General features: G+C 50.5%; 2 protein-coding genes across 2 annotated transcripts in view; both read left to right on the forward strand.

Annotated features, from left to right (window-relative positions):
* LOC139071602 (spectrin alpha chain, non-erythrocytic 1-like) overlaps window positions 1-21723 on the forward strand; it is a 337529-nt gene that overhangs the window by 146480 nt on the left and 169326 nt on the right. The window lies entirely within an intron of this gene.
* The window catches only part of med16 (mediator complex subunit 16), a 45427-nt gene that overhangs the window by 22911 nt on the left and 793 nt on the right, over window positions 1-21723 (forward strand). The window contains 13 exon segments of the mRNA XM_070554398.1: window positions 362-469; window positions 539-708; window positions 1278-1559; window positions 1628-1777; window positions 1848-1953; window positions 2042-2197; window positions 2298-2512; window positions 3753-3959; window positions 4237-4447; window positions 4522-4655; window positions 4810-5002; window positions 9940-10156; window positions 10227-10310. Of these exon segments, the coding sequence (XP_070410499.1) occupies window positions 362-469; window positions 539-708; window positions 1278-1559; window positions 1628-1777; window positions 1848-1953; window positions 2042-2197; window positions 2298-2512; window positions 3753-3959; window positions 4237-4447; window positions 4522-4655; window positions 4810-5002; window positions 9940-10156; window positions 10227-10310 (2233 nt within the window).

Raw genomic sequence — 21723 nt, forward strand, 5'->3', positions numbered from 1 at the left:
AGCACTTCCTTTCATTTCTCCACCTCACCCACAGGTACCTCAACTTCTGCTCGTGAAATAGCGCTTCCTTGATCTGCCTTTATCTACGGTCGCCATGTCATTGGCGGAGCGCTGCAACAGCCGGCTTATGTATATGCATGAGATCCACAAGGCACTTTGCATTGACCATTTATGGCAGTAAGTGGGCGTGGTGAGGGGGGGTTGTGACTAAAAAGCAGCTGAGAAACATTCTGGTTAGTCTCTGATTTATGAAGCGGAGATTGCGTGCAGCTGTGCGTCCTCCATGTTTGATAGGTCACACACCTGCTTGGCGTTAGGGTTAGGAATTGAATAGCCCTGATCTAAATTGTCCACGTTTTAGATGTCAATCATATGATCCACATCATTGACACTGAGCACCCTTGGGATGTCTTCTCCATTAACTCTGGACATGCTGAGGTCATTTCCTGTCTGGAGTGGGACCAGTCAGGTGAGTTTCACAGACATGTCAGCCTTTTATTTTGGACATGGGGATGTTTTAACATTGAGTTTTGTGAAGGTTCAAGGCTGCTGTCAGCTGATGGGGACGGTCACATTAAGTGCTGGTCTATGTCGAATCACCTAGTCAACACCTGGAAGAACATGCTGTCCAGTTCTGTGGACGGAGACCCCATCGTTGCTCTGAGCTGGCTGCACAATGGTGTCAAACTGGCGCTGCACGTGGAGATGGTGAGGTCTTCAGGGTAATATGTTGGTGCTTACACATTAGTGTCCGCACGCCCCCAAAAGGTACCGAACAGCACCGGAATTTGGTTTCACACACAGGTCCGATTTGTGTTTCTGGTGCCAAGGCGACTCTTTCTCTCAGACCTTCTCCCCAGCAGTCAGACTGAGGTGACACTTCGGACTGATTGGTTGGCTAAAATTACGCCTACCACCTCCGATCGGCGAGCAGAATGAGCCAGCGGGGGGGGGGGTCCCGCATGCGCAATTTGTTTTCATGCTGTTGAGTAAACTTCTGTCTGTAGCACGAAGCTGCTGCTGAGTGTGGGAACAGGAGAAGAGTAGCTCTGTGTGTGTGTGTGTGTGTGTGTGTGTCACAAGATTATGAGGACACACAGCAAATAAAATAATCCAGGTGTGGATTTATATGTGAACCCTTCACCACCCTTTTGAGACCGAACTCACGCCATCCAGCCCGACCTTGCTGACGGTAATGTGTAAGCGCCATAGGATCCCGAGGAAACTGCAGGGCGAGTAAACGTGACATCCTGTCTTGCTGTGTCCTCCCGCAACAGTCTGGTTCCACAAACTTTGGAGAGAAGTTCTCTCGAGTGAAGTTCTCTCCGTCTCTGACTCTGTTTGGCGGGAAGCCGATGGAGGGTTGGTTGGCGGTGACCGTGAGTGGATTGGTGACTGTGTCACTCCTGAAGCCAGGTGGCGCTCTGCTCACCGCCAGTGAGAGTCTTTGTCGGCTGAGAGGACGTGTGGCGCTGGCTGATATTGCCTTCACCGGAGGAGGAAACATCGTGGTGGCAGCTACCGATGGCAGCAGCTCCTCCCCCATTCAGTTCTACAAGGTAAGAAAGGGATGCGGTGACCACTCACGACAGTCACTAGTAAAGTAAGCAGTTTGGTTGTGTTTCAGGTGGTGGTGAGTGTGGTGAGCGAAAAGTGTCGCATTGACACCGAACTGCTGCCGTCACTCTTCCTGCGCTGCACAACCGACCCAATGAGGCGAGACAAGTACCCGACTGTCACCCACTTGAAGTTCCTGACCAGAGAGAACTCCGAGCAGGTGACCAGTACCACCAGTAGGGTCAGTGTTTGATGAGGAGCTGTGCTCTGATGGCTCGGCTCTGTTTCAGGTGCTGCTGTGTGCGTCCAATCAGAGCGGCAGCATCGTGGAGTGCTGGTCACTGAGGAAGGAGGGACTTCCTGTTAACAACATCTTCCAGCACCGATCGCCCGTTGGTAAGAACAGACACCCGTTCTACATTTCTGTTGGCAGAGTCCGCTCCCTGAGCCGGATTTATTGTGACCTTTGACCTCTTGTGTGCAGTCGGGGAGAAGCAGCCGACCATACTGAAATGGAGGATCCTGACCACCACCAGTGATCTGGAGCGAGTGTCGGCCGTTGCTTTGCCCAAACTGCCGATCTCCATCTCCAACACTGACCTGAAGGTGGCGTCAGACACCAAATTCTGCCCCGGACTTGGTGAGCAGAACCCAGCAGTAAAACGTGCAGCAGGACTGCTTCACAATCAGTTATTCAGGTGCATGGTGACCTGAACGTGGTGACATCTTCTGGTTCATAGGTCTTGCTCTGGCCTTTCATGATGGTAGCATTCAGATCCTTCACCGACTCTCCCTCCACACCATGGGGGTTTTCCATGGCTCCTCCTCCACACAGCGGCCTGGAGATGAAGCCACCATCAAACGCCAGAGGACCACAGGCCCCGGCCTGCACTTCAAGGCTCTGCAGTTCTCCTGGACGTCTTTGGCTCTGGCTGGAGTGGACAACCACGGCAAAGTGAGTCAGCATGCCTGGATAGCTAGCTACATACGGCCTGGTCTAGGGCTGCGGAGTGAGGTGCATTAGCGTTTATATCCATATAAATATTCTTTCTGCCGCCTGCCGCTGTGTCTCCGTCTCTGAATGTTAACGCTGACGTTAGCTTCACGAGGGAGAAACCCACACGCATTGACACGTCATTTTCGTCCACGAATAAAACGCTTGCTCTGTATTTTTGTACTCCTCCGGTCACGGGCTAATAGACGTTCATGTTTTCAGACTTTTTCTGCGATGCATTCTTCAGTCTTTTCTGGGTCTGCCGCCAAATATTTTTTAAATTTTTGATGGGCAACGGCGGTGCTGGTGACAGTATTACAGGAAGCGGCGTCCTGACCAATCACAGGCTTGCAGTCTCCGTCATTCTCGACGGACATTTAAAAATGTGGGCATGTCTCCGTCAGCCTCTATGAGCCCGTGGGAGAGGCGTTGCGCCGACGCATAATGGTGTTGCGTGTCTCCGCACCAACGCAGACGGAGACGTGTACATCGGGCGTAGGCAGTCATCTGCTGTCACGCATCCAGCTGATCGTTTGCCGACGAAACCTTTAGAAAGTGTGTGTAGACTCAGTCGTCCAGCTTCAGCCGGGACAGCCGGACTTTTATCAGAAGAAAGGGTTATAGAAGGTCTTCTCTACATCTCTGGGTTAATGTTCCACCCTAATCGTTATTATGTTAGAAAGGTAAATGGCCCTCTAGGGTTCTGCAACCCCCCAAGGCACTTTGCCACTAACAGGCTGGTGGTGATGAGCTGCACCATAGCCACAGCTGCTCTGAGTCACAGAGGCGAGGGTGCCAGTCCCTCTGACCAGCAGGTAAGGAGGGTGAAGTGTCTCGCCCGAGGACACGACGACTATGAGTCAGCAATCCCCTACTTAGTGGTTTGGGGGCGTTGGTTCGTATCTCAGTGAGTCCTGCTGTGGCTGCCCATGTTGTTTTTCCTGTTTGTGTGGAGCGACGGGCCAAGCCCCTCCCCCTCGTGACCAGGTATCCAGGTAAAGATCGTGTGTCAGAATTCAGACACTGAGGTTTAAGTTTTGGTCCGTTAAACCGCTCCCTACCGTGGCTAAGTTTATTACAGACATGAAAGAAAATTCTGGTGTCAGGTGGACCTTGGAAACTCTGTTTCCATGGAAACCTGGTGCGACCCCTCCCAACTCCTAATGTGGTCATTCACGGTTAACTCCTGTTGACTCCTCAGCTGCACATGCTGCGAGTGTCCCCCTCCATGGGCCAGATGCTGGACATGAACACAACGCTGCGCCACCTGCTGTTCTTGCTGGAGTACTGCATGGTGACCGGCTACGACTGGTGGGATGTGCTGCTCCATGTGCAGCCCAACATGGTGCACAACCTAGTGGAGAAGCTGCATGAGGAGTACATGAGGCAGAACCAAGCCCTGCAGCAGGTAAGCAGGCTAGTCGTTGGCTTTTGACGGTGCTGTGTGCAGGAACCACTGAACGTTAGGTTCTGAGGGTTCTAACGAGGCTGGGCGGGGTCGGAGGTGCTCTGGTCTTCCATAGGCCGTTCCACCACAGTGGGACGACTCAGGAAAAGAATCTGGACGGTCTCGGGTCGTGTGTGTCCCCCACCACCACATCCAGCAGTGTCATCACACCAGCAATCAAGAACAACACCCAAGTTGTCTTCCTTATGATCTATAACCTGAGCGTTACTTTACACAGGTGTTGGCCACTCGAATCGTAGCCGTCAAGGCGTCTCTTTGTAAACTCTCTACTGCAACAGCAGCACGGGCGTGCGACTTTCATGCCAAACTGCTGCTCATCGCCATCAGCTCCACCCTAAAGTCTCTGCTTCGGCCGCATGTCCTCAACACGCCTGACAAGAGTCCGGGCGATCGCCTGACGGAGATCTGCGCCAAAAACAGTGACACAGGTGAGACGGAGCTGGAGGAGAGCAGTGATAGGGTGACGGAGCAAGGCTGATCTCTGGTGTCCGCTTCTCCTCAGATATTGATAAGGTGATGATCAATCTGAAGACAGAGGAGTTTGTTCTGGATGGACCTCCCCTTCAGTCCCTGCAGCAGCTCATCCAGTGGGTGGGAGACTTTGTCCTTTACCTGCTGGCCAACCTTCCCAACCAGGTGAGCTAACCAAAATGTCTCCAGTACCCAGAGGTTGCTTCTGCTTTCTTTAGAAAGTGCTGCGTTCATCATCACAGTCCAGGTTCTCGCTTCAGCACGACATGAGCAGGCGGGGTCACGTAAGGCCATTGTGCTTGTGCTGCTGTCTCGACAGGGCTCTATGGTCCGGCCTGGGTTTGGCTTCATGAGGGACGGGGCGTCTCTGGGAATGCTGAGGGAGATGCTGGTGATGATCAGGATCTGGGGTTTGCTGAAACCTGGCTGCCTCCCCACCTTCACGGCCACATCAGACAACCAGGACAGCATGCAGCTGCTGTTCAGATTACTCACCAAGCTGTGGCTCTGCTGTAAGTGGTGTTGGTTTCGTTTCTGTTCTGGTGAGCTGGACATCACCAGAGTAGTAGTTCAGGCAGACGTGACCGCTCCACCGGCATTGAATCGCTTTAAATGATAGATAAATGAGAAATGACCCGCAGCTGCACATTGCCTTTCTGAGTCAGCGGACTCCAAAGTGCTTTACCCTACAGCGTACCATTCATCCAGTCACACACTGGTGGTGATAGGCTACAAACCGCAGCGCAGGGCCTGCCACCGCTCCCTCTTACCACCACCAACAGGGAGGGAGGGGTAAATGCCTTGCCCAAGGAGGTTTCTCTGCCGAGCGCCGCGATCAATTCTGCAACCCTCCAACTGCTGGATAACGTGCTGTACCTCCTGAGCTTCTGCAAAAAGTCAAGTCTTCATCAAAGATCCCAGTAAACATGAAGACCCACCGCTGGGGTCAGAGGTCATCACAGACAGTACACTGAGCGCGAGGGCTTTGATGCCGCCTGCCTAACGGCTGCAGTACACAAGCAAGAGAAAAAAGGAAGAAGAATATAAGATTACAAGTAAATACCTGTTTACCTGTAATCTTGTTATCAGAACCAGAAGGTTTTTTACCAAATGTGTGAGAAATCACAACATTAGGAGGAGAAGAACAGAAGATCTTTTCTGTTTCACCTCAAGATAAAAATCACGAGGCACTTCTCTCACAAGGAGATTGTTGCAGTACGTGGTGGGATTGATGCCGGACCAAGTCCCCACGGTGGGATTAATGTCGGAACACGTCCCCACGGTGGGATTAATGCCGGACCACGTCCCCACGGTGGGATTAATGCCGGAACACGTCCCCACGGTGGGATTAATGCCGGACCACGTCCCCACGGTGGGATTAATACCGGACCACGTCCCCACGGTGGGATTAATGCTGGACCACGTCCCCACGGTGGGATTAATGCCGTAGGACGCTCCCACGGTGGGATTAATGCCGGACCACGTCCCCACGGTGGGATTAATGCCGGAACACGTCCCCACGGTGGGATTAATGCCGGACCACGTCCCCACGGTGGGATTAATACCGGACCACGTCCCCACGGTGGGATTGATGCCGGACCACGTCCCCACGGTGGGATTAATGCCGGACCACGTCCCCACGGTGGGATTAATACCGGACCACGTCCCCACGGTGGGATTAATGCCGTAGGACGCTCCCACGGTGGGATTAATGCTGGACCACGTCCCCACGGTGGGATTAATACCGGACCACGTCCCCACGGTGGGATTAATGCCGTAGGACGCTCCCACGGTGGGATTAATGCCGGACCACGTCCCCACGGTGGGATTAATGCTGGACCACGTCCCCACGGTGGGATTAATGCCGTAGGACGCTCCCACGGTGGGATTAATGCTGGACCACGTCCCCACGGTGGGATTAATACCGGACCACGTCCCCACGGTGGGATTGATGCCGGACCACGTCCCCACGGTGGGATTAATACCGGACCACGTCCCCACGGTGGGATTGATGCCGGACCACGTCCCCACGGTGGGATTAATGCCGGACCACGTCCCCACGGTGGGATTAATACCGGACCACGTCCCCACGGTGGGATTGATGCCGGACCACGTCCCCACGGTGGGATTAATACCGGACCACGTCCCCACGGTGGGATTAATACCGGAACACGTCCCCACGGTGGGATTAATGCCGGACCACGTCCCCACGGTGGGATTAATACCGGACCACGTCCCCACGGTGGGATTGATGCCGGACCACGTCCCCACGGTGGGATTAATGCCGGACCACGTCCCCACGGTGGGATTAATACCGGACCACGTCCCCACGGTGGGATTAATGCCGTAGGACGCTCCCACGGTGGGATTAATGCTGGACCACGTCCCCACGGTGGGATTAATACCGGACCACGTCCCCACGGTGGGATTAATGCCGTAGGACGCTCCCACGGTGGGATTAATGCCGGACCACGTCCCCACGGTGGGATTAATACCGGACCACGTCCCCACGGTGGGATTAATGCCGTAGGACGCTCCCACGGTGGGATTAATGCTGGACCACGTCCCCACGGTGGGATTAATACCGGACCACGTCCCCACGGTGGGATTAATGCCGTAGGACGCTCCCACGGTGGGATTAATGCCGGACCACGTCCCCACGGTGGGATTAATGCTGGACCACGTCCCCACGGTGGGATTAATGCCGTAGGACGCTCCCACGGTGGGATTAATGCCGGACCACGTCCCCACGGTGGGATTAATGCTGGACCACGTCCCCACGGTGGGATTAATGCCGGACCACGTCCCCACGGTGGGATTAATGCCGGAACACGTCCCCACGGTGGGATTAATGCCGGAACACGTCCCCACGGTGGGATTAATGCTGGACCACGTCCCCACGGTGGGATTAATGCCAGACCACGTCCCCACGGTGGGATTAATGCTGGACCACGTCCCCACGGTGGGATTAATGCTGGACCACGTCCCCACGGTGGGATTAATGCCGGACCACGTCCCCACGGTGGGATTAATGCCGTAGGACGCTCCCACGGTGGGATAAATGCTGGAACAAGTCCCCACGGTGGGATTAATGCCGGACCACGTCCCCACGGTGGGATTAATGCCGTAGGACGCTCCCACGGTGGGATTAATGCCGGACCACGTCCCCACGGTGGGATTAATGCCGGACCACGTCCCCACGGTGGGATTAATGCCGGACCACGTCCCCACGGTGGGATTAATGCCGTAGGACGCTCCCACGGTGGGATTAATGCCGGACCACGTCCCCACGGTGGGATTAATGCCGGACCACGTCCCCACGGTGGGATTAATGCTGGACCACGTCCCCACGGTGGGATTAATGCCGGACCACGTCCCCACGGTGGGATTAATGCCGTAGGACGCTCACTACATCCATTGCTGAAGGATTTTCTCTTCTGAGACAACTTAATGCTGCCTCATCCTGCACAGTCTTCACATTACGTGCCATGTGAAGCTAGAGGGTCCAGGAGGTGGAGCGGGTTGTCCAGTAATCGGAAGGTTGCAGGTTTGATTCCAGCTCTGACCAGAGAATGCTGCTGTTGTGTCCTTGGGCAAGACACTTTGCCTGCTGTTGGTGGTCAGAGGGACCGGTGGCGCCTGTGCTTGGCAGCCTCGCCTGTCAGTGTGCCCCAGGGCAGCTGTAGCTACATCGTAGCTCATCCCCACCAGAGTGTGAACGTGTGTGTGAATGGGTTAGGGTTAGGGTTAGCCCTAACCCTAACCCATGGGTGGATGACTGACGGTGTTGTGAAGCACCTTGGGGGGTTGTAGAACCCTAAGAGGGCGCTAACAGGCCATTTACCGTGTACAGACACACACCACCTCCACACTCAGTACAAGCAAATCATTCAATCATTTCATTCATTCACAAACAACTCACCCTCTGTCAGGAGAACAGAAAGCTACGTACACGATGCATCCAGTTCCAGCTGAGAGAACAGGGCCGACACTTTTAGTGATGACCAATAATACCATCATCCTCAGCTCAGCGTTTCCAGTCCACAGGTTTTTATACGGTTGCACAGAAAATGTCATAGTGGTGTAGAAGACTCACATCTTTATTCCACATGTTCACGTTTGTCATTTTCATTTATTCGTATTTAGGCTGCAAGGCATTTTTTGCACATTTGCTTTCAGATGTTCTGACATTTTGCTTAACAAAGTAAAACAAGCATTCTGGTAAAGAACGCTGTGCAGTGACTATAAGTCATTACTGAATAAAAGTGCTTTCTTCACCATTAACCATTTAGAAAATGCAGCTGAACTCACATACCATCGTCCCACATTAGTTCCCCCCTCCCTCCTGACAACACTCAGCCTTTTATGGATCAAGGTGCAGGTTGAGATCACAGCATGCCCTGTAGGTCGCTTTGGATAAACACAAACATAAACACAGTTCTGGGGCAGAACCGGCTCTTCTACGGAGAGGAGCGCCGGTGTCTGCAACGCCAACAGCTGATCCCCGGTGTAAACAATACATCCATGAATGGAGCCAGAGCAATTTCCCAGTGCATTCCCAACAAGTTCAGAAACCAATAAAAAATGAGCAGAAATTACACTAAAGCACTCCTGATGGTATGGCGGAGGAACAAATGCCCACAATAAGGACATTAAAACATGCAACACAACACAAGCACTGAGTAACAGTAGGAGTTCAGACGCTGCTGCACCAGGATGACGAATGGGGAACCTGTCGGTCATCATGGAGAGAATTGTTTGAGGGGCTCGGTGGACCTTTCCATTTGTGTACTTTTTGATCATTTTGTGTGACTTTCATTTCTTTCTTTTATAGATTCAAGTTTACATTCCTAACCCTGATTTACGTTTGATCCAGTACAGCGGGGCGGGTGGGATTGGGGCTTATGTTTTGCCTGCTCTGTATTAGATATCTAGCAGCAGATTGGAGACCCAGATAGAAAAATCTGATTTAAATGGGGCATAATGGGAAATGCCAATTTGGAGGTGGGGTGAATGAGAGACAAATGTGTTAAAGTCTGAAATACAGAAACACAAAAGTGCATACACTACCAGCGCTACACACTGTTGTCCTGAGAAACACCACCCAGGTGGCGGAGGAGTCTGAAGGTGTGTGCTGCACTCCACCACACAGCTGAGCTGATGGAGGTGTATTTGTCAGGTCTCAGGCTGCTGCCCCCGACCCTGAACCATATAACTGAGCAGAAACCGTCTGACTCGCACCTGGTCTGAAGGTCCTCAGGTGCAGCTGACATGGTGGCTTGATGGATTTGTGACGGTGCTGCCTGTCCCAGTGCATTGTGGGACTTGGTATTTTCTAAATGCTGGTCAGCTGTGATGTATCTTCTGTTCCAGGCCTTTGATACGTACCTTACAGTAACACGTGCAGCAGGTTTAACAAAGTTTGGCCTTCCTGTTTTCTGGTCCTCAGCACGAGACGATAGCCCCCCCCAGGAGCCTGACGAAAGCCTGATAGATGAGTGCTGCTTGCTGCCCAGTCAGCTCCTGGTTCCCAGTATGGACTGGCTCCCAGTAAACGATGGTGTCATCGTAAAGCTGCAGGGAAAACACCCACTCAGGCTCCAGTTTGGAAAAGTGTCATCTTTAACAGGAGCAGGAAGCACTGCCCCCCTGGAAGTGTTTGCTAGGTAAAGCTCACCTGGCCTGTCAGGGTGGACTGGTGAACCAGCAGATGGAATGATGTGTGTTTGTGTTCAGGAGTCCAAGCACACAAAAGATGGACAACCTGCGCTGCGTTCACATGGGCGTTTGTCCCACTGAAAAGAGTAAAGCCTGCACCAGGTGAGTCCACAGGAAGTGATGTTGCTGCAGCACACATTTTTATTTTTAAACATCAGATCTTGAGACTTGATGTCATTTCAGGAGTTTCTTTGTAAACCTGGTTATGTTGATGAAGTTAATAATGGATCAGCATCAAAGGTGTGGAACACTGAAAAACGATGTTTTAACATCTCAAGTACCTTCACACAGTAAACACTCCAATCCAGCCAGGTCAGGTCATCAAGCCAATCAGTGAAAAGTTTCCTATATAAGGAACCCAGCAGGTCGCATCGAGTCACTGACTAGTGTCAGAGTCTTTACAGCAGTCCTCATACTAAGCAAGCATGCAGCGACAGTGGAGAGGAAAACTCCCTTTTAACAGGAAGAAACCTCCAGAGAATCCTGGTTCAGTATAAGCAGCCATCCTCCACGACTCACTGGGGATGGAGAAGACACACACGCACACACGCACACACACACACACATACACACACACACACACACACACACACACACACACACACAGTAATGTGTCTATGGTTACATTGTGATTTCTTAGTAAATATTCTATTAGGTGAGAGATAAACTTTATTGTATTTATCCTAGTGGATCTATAATTAAACGGGTAAACTAGTAGTAGCACATCCAACGTCAAAGAGAGTAAAAAGTTATTATCAGGAGAGGGAGAATGTTTAAGTGGTTAGCAGCAGTGTGCTAGCCGATGGCCCCCTCCATGAGGCCACCACAGCTCAGCAGAACATTGTTGTAGCTTCTTCTGGGGAGAAAAACACTTAGAGAGAAAATAAAGTTAACAGCTGAAATAGCACAAAATAATACAGTTAAAGAGCAGATTGTAGAAGAAAGCAGTAGAGTGTGGAAAGTGGTCAGTGTATCCTCCAGCAGTCTAAGCCTATAGCAGCATAACTACAGAGATAACTCTGGATAACTTAGCCCAGGGTTCCTCAATTGCAGTGGTCCGAGGGCGAAGCTTACAATATAATGAAGGACAACATCTTAATTAGGGGGGTGCGCGTGGGGTTCGGGGGCCACAAAGAGGGGGCCCGCGAGCTGCCTATTGAGCACCACTGACCTAGTGTTTTAGATGGAGGCAGGGCAAGGGAGAGCTGTCTGTACACTCCACCTCCCTCTACTCCCCCACTTGTCCAGATTTAGGCTAACATCAGATTTTAACCATAGACCCTATCAAATAAAAATGTCTTAGGCCTGAAGCCTTTAAGGTTCAGTATACAGCAGCTGCAGCGAACGCTGCGTCGATCAGCTGTTTACTCACGGTACCGCTGAGGACCCGACAGGCTGCTGCTTCAGCGGTTCACCAGAACACACGCTCCCAGCTTCCTCCTTCAGCACATCAGATAAGTCACATAAGTCCGCTAGACTCTCCCTAGTCGTTGGTGCGATAATCCTTAGTCCATAACACCGCTTGGCAGCTCCTGCTTCCAGCGTCCTCCAGACAGGTGAGGGAGTACCACTCTGGGGGAGGGGGGGGCGTGTCCTCTAATTCACCTCATATAGACGTCAGGCAGACAAATCGATCAATAAAACAACACTTAACATGATGCAGCCTTTCTCTTAGGTCACAGAAATCAGCAACAGAAACAAAGACAATGACCGAACTATATTTCACACATAAATATTTTATCACGTACAACGAAAGCCGATAGGCACCAGGTTACAGACATGTGCTGTTACAGTAGAAACGTAGATCCACCGGTAACTCGAGGGCTTCGCCTTCTGACTCAGCTCTCTCTTCACCACGACAGACCGGTACAACGCCTGCATCACTGCAGACGCAGCACCGATCCGCCTATCGATCTCACGCTCCAGTTTTCCCTCACTCGTGAACAAGACCTCGAGATACTTGAACTCTTCCACTTGGGGCAGGACCTCATCCCTGACCCGGAGAAGGCCTTCTACCCTTTTCCGAATCAAGACCATGGTCTCAGATTTAGAGGAGCTGATTCTCATCCCAGCTGCTTCACACTCGGCTGCGAACCGCTCCAGCGAAAGCTGAAGATCACGTTCTGATGAAGCCAACAGGACCACATCATCTGCAAAAAGCAGAGACCTGATCCTCAAGCCACCAAAACGGATGTCCTCCACACCTTGGCTGCTCCTAGAAATCCTGTCCATAGGGTTAGGGTTATGAACAGAATCGGTGACAAAGGGCAGCCTTGGCAGACTCCAACTCTCACTGGGAACGAGCCCGACTTACTGCCGGCAATGTGGACCAAGCTCTGACACCGGTCATACAGGGACCTAACAGCCCGTATCAGGGGGCCTGGTGCCCCATACTCCCGGAGTACCCCCCACAGGGCCCCCCGAGGGACGCCAACAAACGCCTTCTCCAAATCCACAAAACACATGTAGACTGGTTGGGCAAATTCCCACGCACCCTCCAGGATCCCCCTAAGGCACATATGTCAGAGTCAAGGCCCGCGGGCCAGATGCGGCCCACGGAGCATCTTTATGTGGCCCGCGAGATAAATATCAAAAATATATTAAAACTGGCCCGCTGGCCGATTTTACCGCAAAGACTTCAACTCCCATGATGCTTTGCGGCGTCAGCGCGGAGCAGACGCGCCCCCTCCTTTGTGTTTTTTCCAGCCCGAGGCAGTCAGGGGTAGTTGGGTGTCTGCAGCTCCGCTGTCTCGGACAAACTAAACACTCCTCTCACTCAGCGCCGAGTTTACTCAGCTGTTTTCTGACGTTGAAGCCCAGAAACGGAGATTCTAGCCGCTCAGTAACGTGTTCACGACTGAAAGAGAAAGTTTTCCAACTAACGTCCAGACAGAGCTGATATAACTCCAGCGAGCAGCGACACGCTCAAACCAGCACGGCTCTGTGGTCGTGTTTCCTCCCCGACACACAACAACGTGGTCAAGCTGCTCAGACATGTTCATCAGCACAAACCTATGTGAGCACCTGTTGTCATCTAATGTTGTCATTATTATGATGAAGATGAACAAAACAACAGGAGTCTCCTCCTCAGCTCAGACCAACCCCATGATGCAGGTATCTGGCTGGAACAGGTGAGCATCACAGTAAACCAGTGGAGCAAACTGAGCTTTAAATATGTTGGTTTGATGCTCTTTTTCTGCTCCAAAACATGAAAGTTAACAGGTGAGATGTTGCATTTTCATTTAAGATAAAATGATATTTTATTTAGTTGTTGGCCCGTGAGAAAAGATTTAACCTACAGTAAACAGGAAGTGGAAAGGCTGCAGATAGATGAATAGAATAGAAAATCCCTTTATTGTTCCTCAGTGGGGAAAGCTAGACGTCACAGCAGCGATGACACGTATTACAGGAGAAAAAAGGAGAATAAAAAATAAGAAAAATGAATAAACAAGAAAACATAAATCCTGAATAGATTTTAAAAATGCTGATTATACCACAAGTAATGAATACCACTGATGCCTTTTATTTAAAACTGACTTGCTCGTGTGTCATTTGGTTATTCCACATTCAGTGTTAATGCAGAAATAAGTTTGTTTCCAAATTTAAAGGTTCTAAATTGCATTTATGTTGATAAAGAAAATGTGCAAATTTGCCGTCACTTTTTCAAAAATATTAAGTTTGGCCCTCGACTCCGTCCCAGAGTTTCTTTTCGGCCCCGTGTGAGTTTGAGTTTGACTCCCCTGCCCTAAGGGTATAGAGCTGGTCCAGTGTTCCACGGCCAGGACCAGAACCACATTGCTCCTCCTGAATCTGAGGTTCAACAATCCGACGGACCCTCCTTTCCAGAACCCTGAATAGACCTTACCAGGAAGGCTCAGGAGTGTGATCCCCCTGTAGTTGGAACACACCCTGCGGCCCCCCTTTTTAATTAAGGGGACCACCCCCCCGGTCTGCCAGTCCAGTGGGACTGCCCCGATGTCCACGCGATATTGCAGAGCCGCGTCAGCCAACACAGCCCCACAACATCCAGAGCCTTAGGAACTCCGGGCGGCTCTCATCCACCCCTGGAGCCTTGCCACAGAGGAGCTTTTTAACCACCTCAGTGACTTCAGAACCAGAGAGGCCAACCCAAACTCCCCAGACTCTGCTTCCTCACTGGAAAACGTGTCGGTGGGATTGAGGAGGTCTTCGAAGTATTCTGCCCACTGATCCACAACGTCTGAGTAGAGGTCAGCAGCACTCCGTCCCCACTATAGATAGTGTTGGTAGCGCTCTGCCACAGGCCAAAAAGACCTGATAGGACCCTTTCTTCAGCTTGACAGCATCCCTAACCGCCGGTGTCCACCAGTGGGTTCGGGGGTTGCCACCATGACAGGCACTGATGATCCTGCGACCACAGCTCTGGTTGGCCGCCTCAACAATGGAGGCATGGAACAGGGTCCATTCAGGCTCAATGTCCCCCGCCTCCCCCGGAACATTTTGGAAGTTCTGTCGGAGATGGGAATTGAAGCTCCTTCTGACAGGAGACTCTGCCAGATGTTCCCAGCAGACCCTTGAGATACGTTTAGGCCTGACTGGCATCCTCCCCCACCATCTGAGCCAACTCACCACCAGGTAGTGGTCAGTTGACAGCTCTGCCCCTCTCTTCACCCGAGTGTCCAAGACATGCGGCTGCAGGTCAGATGAAACAACAACAAAGTCGATCATCGAGGATCGAACCTGCAACCTTCCGATTACTGGACAACCCGCTCAACCTGTTGAGCTGCTGCTGCCCCAGTTGCCCACGTGAGTGTAAAGTCCCCCAGCAGAACGAGGGAATCACCGGAAGGAGCGCTTTCCAGTACCCCCTCCAAGGTCTCCAATAAGGGTGGGTAGTCTGAACTGTAGTTTGGTGCATAAGCACAGACCACAGTCAGAACCTGTCCCCCCACACGTAGGTGGAGGGAGGCTACCCTCTCATTCACTGGGGCAAACCCCAACGTACAGGCACCAAGATGGGGGGCAACTAGTATGCCCACCCCTGCTCGGCGCCTCTCAGTGGGAGCAACTCTAGAGTGGTAGAAAGTCCAACCCCTCTCAAGGAAACTGGTTCCAGAGCCAGAGCCATGCGTTGAGGTGAGTCCGACTATATCTAGTCGGAACCTCAACCTCACACACCAACTCAGGCTCCTCCCCCACCAGAGAGGTGACATTCCATGTGCCAAGAGCCAGCTTCTGTAGCCGAAGATCAGACCGCCAAGGTCCCCGCCCTCGACTACCACCCGTCACACACTGCACCGGACCCCTTTGGCCCCTCCCATGAGTGGTGAGCCAATGGGAAGTGGGACCCACGTTTCTTCATCGGGCTGTGCCCGGCCGGGCTCCGTGGGTGAAAGCCTGACCACCAGGCGCTCGCCAACGTGCCCTACCTCCAGAGGGGACCCCGGTGACCCACGTCCGGGTGAGGGAACACGGTTTCCATTTATATAATTCACCATAAGAGTTGTTCGTATATAATAGTGTTAGTTTTTACGTAAACCATTGGATGAAATTACACAAACTGACTGAGCTCTAGTTAAGGCTCTTGCAATAGTTTGTGTATGTGCAGGGGTGGACTTTTAAAGCGCCCGAGCACCAATGGCACTAAATTTTCTCGTCGGGCGGTAAATACTTGATGATTTACCGCCCGGGCGGCGCCCAAGCCTTGTTTGTCATTTATACGCCGGCTTTCACCTACATCATGGCCGCGCCCTGTAGGAAGCCGCCGTTTTCGTTTTGCGCACGTGAACCTGCACGCCTCTAGCCACGTACTGCACGTACTGCACTTGTATGTGCTGCACGATTCTAGATCTAGTCAAGTTCACTATAAAAGACGAAGTGGAACCACGCTAGAAACGCACAAGCACGCAGGAAGATGGAGCCACCACAGGGATGGGATTTCTTGATTAAATCTCTGGCAAAACGCTTTAAAACTGGTGAGGAGAAGCGAGGCAGTTCGAAACAGTATGAAGCAGAGAAGCGTGTGCGTGGGTGGAATGATTCTTGGCGGGAGGCGCAGAGAATGGCCGTGTTCGAGTTGAGCAGCGCCTCACCTGGAAAACAGATGAGAGCCGACGGAAGCAGCAGGGGGAGTGGCTGAAAGCCGGCGTTTAAGCCGGACACAATTTCCTGCATGTGTAGCTCGTAGTGGTTGTATGAACTAGTCGACTAGTCGACTTCACGGCTCTGTAGTGACTTTTTATGCCTGTCATCAACTAGTCGCTGTCATGTGATGATGACTGACAAGATGCAGTCCTCGGAAAAGACAGCAGGTGATGAGCCCCTGCGTCGGGAGGCGGAGGCAACGCGCTGTGCCAGAGCGTCGACACCGGCGATAAAACGGACATTTAACCAAACTGTGACCTTTTCCCTCTTGCAATTTAACCTTCCCCTCACCCCCATCCTAATCGTAACCAGTTTACGCATGCAAAGCTCTGATCGTTGACGTGCGCTCCAGACATCTGCGTCCTGAGCACCGCCAAATCAGGTGTCACCACCTCAAAAACAAATTAAACACGCGATTGTTCATGTCGGCTCATTTCCTTTCATGTTTTCTGTCTGCTACTTTTGCCTGATGCGTTTCGCTGCTGCGGAGCGAGGTGCATCACCTGTTTTGTTCTCCGGTGACGCACCCCAAAATTCCACTATCTCCGCTCCGCTCCGGCACGAACGCCGCAGCAAAAAGGTCCCGTTGTAGTCGGCCGGCGAGTAGCGGCACTCTACTGTTTTTGCGGTCGGTAGATCTTAGAACTGCAGTTCCAAGGTAATTCATAAGGTGAATATATATGAACCCAGGTAGCAGTTTCTCTTTAGGACTGAGAGGAGATGCAGGAAGATAATAAACAGGCAGGACAGAAAAATAGTCAAATAAAAACAAGTTAGTTTTTGTACCTGCTGGTTGCAACAAACAGACACCATTGAAGGTAATCAGAAGTGAGGAACAGAAAATGAAATAATTATTTTAATGTGTAGAGCAGCAGGAAAGGCTGCAGGCGCATCAGTGAGATTGCGGCGGCTGCGCAGGGGGAGGTGGGAGGGCTGAGGATGCAGAAACTACCGTTGTTAAAAGAGATGTGTTAACTTAGAAAATGTGGGCGCAATTTTAATTGTCAAAAACTCCAGCGAACCTACTGCCCCCCCCCCCCCCCCCCCCCCCGCTTCAGGTGTATGACGTGATCAACGACTAGTCGAAGTCGACTCGATTTTCATTACTTGACTGTCGACTTTAAAAAAAAATTAAGTCATGCAACCCCTAGTAGCTCGAGGGTGATGATGGCTGAAGATATCGCGTTAGCGTTCACACTTGTTCAATTTTCAATTGTAATTCTGGTGCCTGTTAGCAGCTGAAACACATCCTCACGTGCTTGTGGATATCATATAACGTATATGAAAACATGACTGTAATAATAAGTAAAGGTTATCAGCTGTAGTTTCAGTGTGCTCATAGGAATCATTAGCCTGGCAAGCCAGACTAAATAAATGTATTATTTAGTCTGGCCATGCTCCATTGACGGCTCTCGGTTGTGGGGCGGGTTCTACCGTTGTCTTTCAAATGATCTCCACATTCCACTGGACAATGAATGTGACATACTCTTGTGTCACTCTGTTGCATCATCCCACCCACCAGGCATATAGAGTGCCCTGATTGGCCCACAAAGCAGATAAAGCTCTGTGATTTGTTCACTAAGCAGATAAAGCACTATGATTGGCCCACCATTATGGACCAATCACAGCTCTTTATGTGTTTGAAACCCCTCTAGAGAGCTGTGATTGGCTAGCCAGAGTCCTGGTAGGAGCTGCTGAGGTTCCAATGGAGCATGCCTAGACCAAACTTTGCAAAGCAAGAATTTGGTCTAGTTCACTAGGCTAGGAAACGTGACAAAAGAACAAAAAACACATTTCTCTTTATGGCCTATATAGTTGTCATCATCAACATAACATGATTTACAGAATACATGCGACCAACTAACATTTTATGTTCTACCACCAGATGTTTGGATCAGAATATGAACCAATCAGATCTTAGATCAGGTGAGAGCCAGGCGTGTCCCATCATCCTCTAGGTTTTGCAGCCGGTGGAGAGCAACTGCAGCGCCTTGCTCCAAAATCTGCAGCCGCCTTGATCTCACGAGGTTATCGTTGCCTACGTAGGCATGACGTCAGAGCAAGTCGGACACAAATCTAACCGGCATGCACTGCTCGTCTAATCTGTGCAGAACTGGCTCATCTCGAACACGGCCAATGGCTCGAGTACAGCAAAGCGGAGAAGGTGATGTACTGCGTTGTATGCAATGACAAAATTGAGTTTTGTTGAGGGAACAAACAAATTCAAACTTGAATACGTTATTATGTTTGTGGATGTGTACAAAATAAAGGTTATTACATTTAAAACGGTTCAGTTGTTATTTTGACTCGTTTTGGCAGCTGACCAGTGGGGCCGGTAAATATTCAGAGTTACCGGCCCCGCTGGCCGGTTGGTTTTGAAGTTGATGTCCACCCCTGATGTGTATGTGCGTGTGTGTGTGTGTGTGTGTGTGTATATGTGTGTTTGGGGGAGGGCACATTGGAACTTTTCCCCCTCAGTTTGAAAATCCTATCTGCACCCCTGTCTGTGCCCCAGACAAGCTGGTTCCCAAAGTCAGAGACTCTCTTGGTCAGCTTGCTTCCCACACCAAACCTTCTGTCAGGAATCTTGGCGTGACCTTTGACCCAGCTCTCACCCTGGATTCTCATGTCAGTTCTCTTGTTGGCTCTTCCTTCTTCCATCTCAGGAACGTTGCTAAGCTGAGTCCCATTCTGTCCCGCTCTGAACTTGAGACAGTTCTCCACACCTTCATCTCCTCACGCTTAGACTACTGTAACTCTCTTTTCACGTGTCTGAGCAGAACCTCCCTGAACCGTCTACAGGTGGTTCAGAACGCCTGTGCTCGGCTTCTGACCAAGTCCTCCAAACACACCCACATCACCCCGCTTCTCCTCCAGCTTCACTGGCTGCCAGTCAACTTCAGGGTTCATTTCAAGATCCTGGTTCTGGTCTATAGGGCCTTACATGGACAAGCACCATCTTACATTGGTGATCTTCTTAGTCCCTACACCTCCAGCAGGTCCCTGAGGTCCAGTGACCAAAGCCTACTGGTTGTGCAGCACCAGGCTAAAGGTCAAAGGTGACAGATCATCTGCTGCTGTGGCCCCCAGAATCTGGACCTCTCTCCCCCTGAGCCTGAGATCAGTGGACTCAGTGGTCTCCTTTAAAAAGCAGCTGAAGACTCACTTGTTCAAGCTGGCTTTTGTATGACCTTCTTCACCTCTCTCTCTTTATTCTGCTCTCCCCACCTATTCCACCTTCCTCAGGATCCACTGGTTTCCCTCTTTCCTGTTCACTCTCTCTCTTTCTTAACATGTTTAATCACAATTGTCTATTTTTTGCTCATTTTAAATATATTTTCAACCATTTTCTACATTGTTTATATTTTTACATTTTTTGTTTTTGTGAAGCGTCTCGTGATTTTTATCTTGAGGGGTGCTTTAGAAATGATATTTTCTTCTTCTCACGGTGCGGGGGCTGGTTCTGATGCCAACACAGTAAAAAGTGAACGATTCAGTGAACAAGTTAAGAAATATCTCCAAACTGTGAAGGTTGGTGTCCAAACATGAACTAGAAATGGTTCTCCATGCCTTCATCTCCTCCCGTCTAGATTACTGTAACACATACTTCACATGTTCTAACAAAAGCCCTTGACCGCCTTCAGTTGGTCCAGAACTCTGCAGCGAGGCTCCTAACTGGAGCAAACAGAAGAGCACACATCACTCCTGTTCTGGTGTCTCTGCACTGGTTACCCGTTAACTTTAGAGTTCATTTAGAGTCCTGACTAGAACCTTCAGGGCTCTACATGGTCAAGCTCCTCCCTATATTACTGACCTGTTAAAGTCTAAAGCAGGGAAAACGGTTCTGTTTTCTTGTGAAAATTGTTGCAAATAGATATAATTAAACTTGATTACCACCAGAGCCAGGCGCACTGCGCCGTTATCTCCGTCGCTGTAAACGAGGGAACAACAAATTGATCGGATCCTTTTCTGACCTTCCCCACCTACAAAGTTTAATTACAACAATCAAACGTGACAGAGCCTGGATTTGTATTCTGAACAGTCTAAACATGTTTTAAAAGGAAACGTATGACAAAAGTGGCACCTGCTCAGTAAAACCACCAACAGGGTGAAAAATATCTAAATATTGTCGGCAGAGACGGGCTACAACTTCTGGATCCACTTTATATAAATCGTTTTATTGATTATCGTCTTATGAAAGATAACTTTGACGTACACGAGCGACCGGTACCGGCTGCTGTCACCTGTTGTGAGCAGCTCTCTGCTGTCTGAGGGTAGGCCCCGCCCACAACGCCGCGGCTGCTGTGGCTCCCAGTGTTTTCTTTACTGTGGGTAACGGGTAATAATGGCTCTTTGATGGGAACAGGTTGCCGACCACTGGCCTAAAGCTTGGTTTATGCTTGACGCATTTACTTTCCGCTTGGTGATGCGGCTCGCGGATGGAACGCGCTTCACAACTCGCAGCGTTTATGGTTCATGCGGCTCGTCTCTGCGGTGAGCCAATATTCTCCCAAACTGTAGGGGGCAGCATGGAGCTCTACGGCATGCACCCAACACTACACCATAGTAGAAGTAGAAATTACTGTTGTTTACAACATGGCATTCCAGCAATTTTAACAGCGTTCTCGTCTTTTCCGACAGTGCGAGCTATTTCTCTCCAAGAATTATTAACAACATGTTGATCACGGTGATCTCTGAGAGCTGAATCATACAAATGTCTGTATTTACCAACCTCTGCCATACTAGTTTTTGCTGGTCAGCCATGTTTTTCCGTGTTCGACCGTCTGCGTGGTTAGAAAATTTCCTAGATGCGCGGTGCGGAACGTTTGGGCCGTGCGTAGGTGCGGTGGAGGGGCGTGGTTGTTAAAATGATGCAATTTCGCCGCGCTGAGCCGTGCGGACCTCACAGACGCGTCAAGCATAAACCAACCTTTACGCTCCAACCCGAGCCCTCAGGTCCACCCACCAGAACCTTCTAGAAGTTCCAGAGACCAGATATAAAAGTGGAGGTGATCGCTCCTTCCAGACTGTTGCACCCCGACTCTGGAACGATCTTCCTTTATCCGTACGCAGCGCTGACGGTCTGGACACTTTTACACAGCTGAAGACCCTTTTATTTAAAGCTGCTTTTATATAAACCTTTTATTTTCTTGTTTTTAACTCAAACTTTTTATCTTTCATCTGTTGATGAAATTTTATAATTTCATGACAATCTTTTCTGATGTTAATCTGATTCTGTTTTGAGATCATTATGATTTTATGACTGTTTAATTTAACTTTGATCTGTGTGAAGCACTTTGTGATTCTATATCTGTGAGAAGTGCTATATAAATAAAATTTACTTACTTACTGTAATGCCCTGCTCTCTGGTCTTCCCCAAAAAAGAGCATCT

The sequence above is a fragment of the Nothobranchius furzeri genome, chromosome 8, assembly GCF_043380555.1.
Source record: "Nothobranchius furzeri strain GRZ-AD chromosome 8, NfurGRZ-RIMD1, whole genome shotgun sequence".
NCBI classification, from domain to species: Eukaryota; Metazoa; Chordata; class Actinopteri; order Cyprinodontiformes; family Nothobranchiidae; genus Nothobranchius; species Nothobranchius furzeri.